This window comes from Dendropsophus ebraccatus, chromosome 14 (assembly GCF_027789765.1).
Source record: "Dendropsophus ebraccatus isolate aDenEbr1 chromosome 14, aDenEbr1.pat, whole genome shotgun sequence".
Taxonomy (NCBI): domain Eukaryota; kingdom Metazoa; phylum Chordata; class Amphibia; order Anura; family Hylidae; genus Dendropsophus; species Dendropsophus ebraccatus.
The window spans coordinates 43,220,042-43,223,878 of NC_091467.1; the positions used below are offsets into that span (position 1 = coordinate 43,220,042).

General features: G+C 40.4%; 1 protein-coding gene across 2 annotated transcripts in view; it reads right to left on the reverse strand.

Annotated features, from left to right (window-relative positions):
• Positions 1-408: 408 nt before the first annotated feature.
• Positions 409-3,837, reverse strand: part of CCDC57 (coiled-coil domain containing 57) — a 42,241-nt gene continuing 38,812 nt past the window's right edge. For both annotated transcript variants that reach the window (XM_069953972.1, XM_069953973.1), the window contains exon 20: positions 409-1,734. In XM_069953972.1, the coding sequence (XP_069810073.1) occupies positions 1,571-1,734 (164 nt within the window). In that variant the 3' untranslated portion in view covers positions 409-1,570. The remainder of the gene's footprint in view (positions 1,735-3,837) is intronic.

A 3,837-nucleotide genomic window follows, 5' to 3' on the forward strand; every position in this document is an offset into this window, starting at 1 on the left:
TGTAAAGCTACTGCACTGTGCCCTCTCATGCCACAAAAAAAAGAAAATCGCCTTATAAGAAAAAGAAAAAAAAAGTATACAACAAGCTTTATTAAAAATAAGTAATAACATGTTAAATACAAATATTTGGTATCGATACAACCTGTACAATACATTCATAGCATTACCTAAGATGAAATACTTTAAATAAAATATATAAAAATACACTCCTATATATCATTAAAAAAAACGATTCCAAAATAAAAAATAGAAATTAAGGGGGAGATTTATCAAACATGGTGTGAAGTGAAACTGGCTCAGTTGCCCCTAACAACCAATCAGATTCCACCTTTCATTCCTCACAGACTCTTTGGAAAATGAAAGGTGGAATCTGATTGGTTGCTAAGGGCAACTGAGCCAGTTTCACTTTACACCATGTTTGATAAATCTCCCATTAAATGTTTGCACACATGTATGTGTACCAAAAAAGCCTAGTAAAATGATGCAACAATGCAAGGACACTGGAGAGGCACAGCACTGGCATAAGCTAACCCGTGTCCCCTTCAGACAGCCGATTGGAAGGGATTTGGAACCAAAGGATCAACTTTTCAGCTGTGATATCACCTTTATTGAGTGGATGAGCCAATAATTGCAAATATATTAACTCAAAAGGTGATTTCAGTCTTGCACAACACTATTGAAGACTTTAAGCTCATTCCATCACACAATTAAGTTTTTATCCATGAATCTTTTAAGATACCAGTTTCAGATGCCAATTTTATTTATTTATTTTTTTAACAGTTGTTTCAACAGAGAGTATAGTATAAGGGGATGTAATGCACGATAATGCTCACTGCCAGATCTATTACATACAGACAGCAAGTAGGGAGCAGGGGGCAGCGGGAACCTTAGATTGTCCGGTTTGCTAATTTACGTCAGCGGTGGTCTACCGCCGCTGCTATTACATGAAGAGACACGCAGCAGACTTCCACTGACATGATCGTGCTGTTTCAACATGTTGACAGACCCCGATCAGCCGACATTTTGCATGTCGGCTGTTCGTTGCCTTTTACATGTCCTATTACACCAAACGTTTTTTGCAAAGTACGGCCGATAATCGTTTTGTGCAATAGGACCTTAAGACTCTGTTCACATGTCCCATTGCTTATAGAGGAAGCCAAAACAAATTCTAGTACTGCCTGACGGTGTAATTTGTTTAAAACGACATTTTGTCATTAAGCATACATAAACATTTCTTATTTCATCTACAGGTGGTCAGTATGTAGCAAACCATTTGGTCTACCTTCTCATAGGCCTTATAGATTGTAAGCCCTCGCGGGCAGGGTTCTCTTCCCCGTGTAACAGTCTGCCATTTGCCTTCATGTAATGTGTTTTGATCTTGTAATGTTCTTGTTTGTTACCCTTGTCGCCTGTATAGCGCTCTGAAACTAAGGGTGCTTTATAAATAAATAATAATAATAGGCCTAAATAAATACATTTTGTCTTGCGGTTGAAATGCTCATGCTCCAGTGGAGATTCACACAGTCCCCCTTTATTCTGGAGAAGTACTTGTTCATGTATTGATACACCATTAGTCTCGTAAGTTATAGTTCCGAATTTTCGGGGTGCTGTGTGATCCTCTGCTCTTTATCTGTCTGGTATTCGGCAGCTGGCTGGGCCTCTCTGAAGCTTTCCTTAAGAAAGACTGCTTTGTATTCGGATTTCTTAGTCCAGGCTGACTTCTTGTAGTGATCACTACAAGTAAAAAAACATTCATTAGTAAAATATGCCATAGATAATATGAGAAATATACACGTAGCACAAGCCAACAATATAGCACGAGCCAGCCTTCAGCCATCATTTTACATACATAGATTATAAATACAGTAATACTTCTGTTCTCAAGCACAATCGGTTCTAGAAGGCTATTCAAGAAATGAGCAGTTCGAGAACAGAGCTGTGTGTTCCACTCCATGGGTCAGATGCAGAGCGTCCAGCCCATAGAGTGTAAAGACGAAGTAAGTAGCAGTGCATCGTGCACCACTACTTACTGTAAAGGAATGGGGATTCCTGTCATAACGAAGGTGATCCTCGTTCTAAACTGGTGTTCCCCGTGGCGGCAGCAGGGAGAAAGGCAGGATTGAAGTAGGACGTACAGCAGAATCAGGGTTCTCCTGCTCCTTCTCTCCTGCCTCTCTCCCCGCAAATGCCGCAGGGAGCACCCATTTAGAGCAGGATTCCCGTCATTATGATTGGAATCCCTGCTCCTGTAACCTTGGTGTCCGAACACCTAAATAGCTGTCAATAACCTTGGTGTCCGAACACCTCAATAACTACTCAATAACTACTCAGCTGACAGTTTTCTCCTGATTTTGTTCGGATATCGAACACGGTACTTGTTTTTCCTGTCTTAATGTATTTAAAGTGTATCTGCTGCAAGATATGAGGGATAGGATATGCACAGCTCACAATAATAAAGAGATGGGTGAACAGTGCCAGTACATGAGAGACCTAAACATAAAGAATACAAAAGACATGTACTATAATGGCAACAGCGGCACACCAGGTATTAGATATATAAAAGTACTTTATTTCACGACTTCCTTATACACAGGAACGTTTAGTACGAACAAGCGTTTCTGTGTTTTCTATGCGGAGGGGTTAAGCAGCAGCTAGAGAACAAGGGGCCAGGCAGTGATTTTCCATCACACTCGTCCGCTATCGCCATTGACATCATCTGTCAGTGAATGGTCAGGAGATCCCCATACACCTTATACTGATGGCCAAACACATATAAAAGGTGTATGAGGATCTTTACTTCCATAGCCCAAATGATACTCTGATAAAAAGATATTACTCCAACTAACATTCCCCACATCCCCTGGCCTAATCTTCTACCTCCAAGCCAAAGCTATGTCACTCTGGTCATTTGTAACAGACTAAGAGTGGCACTCTGCTTTCCATAGGGCAATCATAGAGACCCATGCTGCAAATCCCAAAATTCAAGAGTCTACAAATTCTGTTATAGGTTATGGTTTTTTACAAAATTAAAGCTTCTAAACCAATCTGTGTAGTGACAGGCCGCTCAGCCAACCACTGAGACAGAACAGGACCAAGCCGGCAGGCCACCACCAGGGAGCGTGGAGAGGTAACTAATACCTATAGCTAAATTTTCTATATACTTTCATTAGCCGTCAACTGTGCATCTCCTATTACACACAGCGATGTGCAGTTTAGCTGCCAATGATTTTTAAACTAGCTAAAAGACAATGATTAGCCAATGAACAGCTCCTCGGCTGATAATTGCCATTATTACAAGGGATAATATCTGCCCGATTGGAAACATAATCACCCTGTGTAACCGGATCCATAGGGTGTGCTTACACAGACAGATTTATCTGATACATTATTGAAGCCAAAGCCAGGAACAGAGAATAGGTAATAACGGAAAGATTGAGATTTTTCCCTCTTTTCAAATCCATTCTGGCTTTGGCTTCAATAATCTGTCAGAAAAACCTTTCACTGCCTGAGGCTCTACTTCTGAGGGTGTAGATATTAATGTATATATTAGTTTAAAGCCTAGGACTGTTTACACCTCTGGACTATAGCTGACACACAGCAAATATCTCCCTTTAACCATGGTGTATTAAGTCAACACTGTAATCAGCTGTCTATTACATAGATAATTGTATCCATGGATTTTATAGCCGCCTGCTATAGTTCTACTGCAGTGATAAACGTAACCCGATAGAATAAAATACTGTAATCCCCAATGACCGATTATTATCTTCGGAAGGCTATCGCAGCAGACTGAGGAGAGGTTCATGCTAGTGAATGATTTACTAACACTCTGCAATG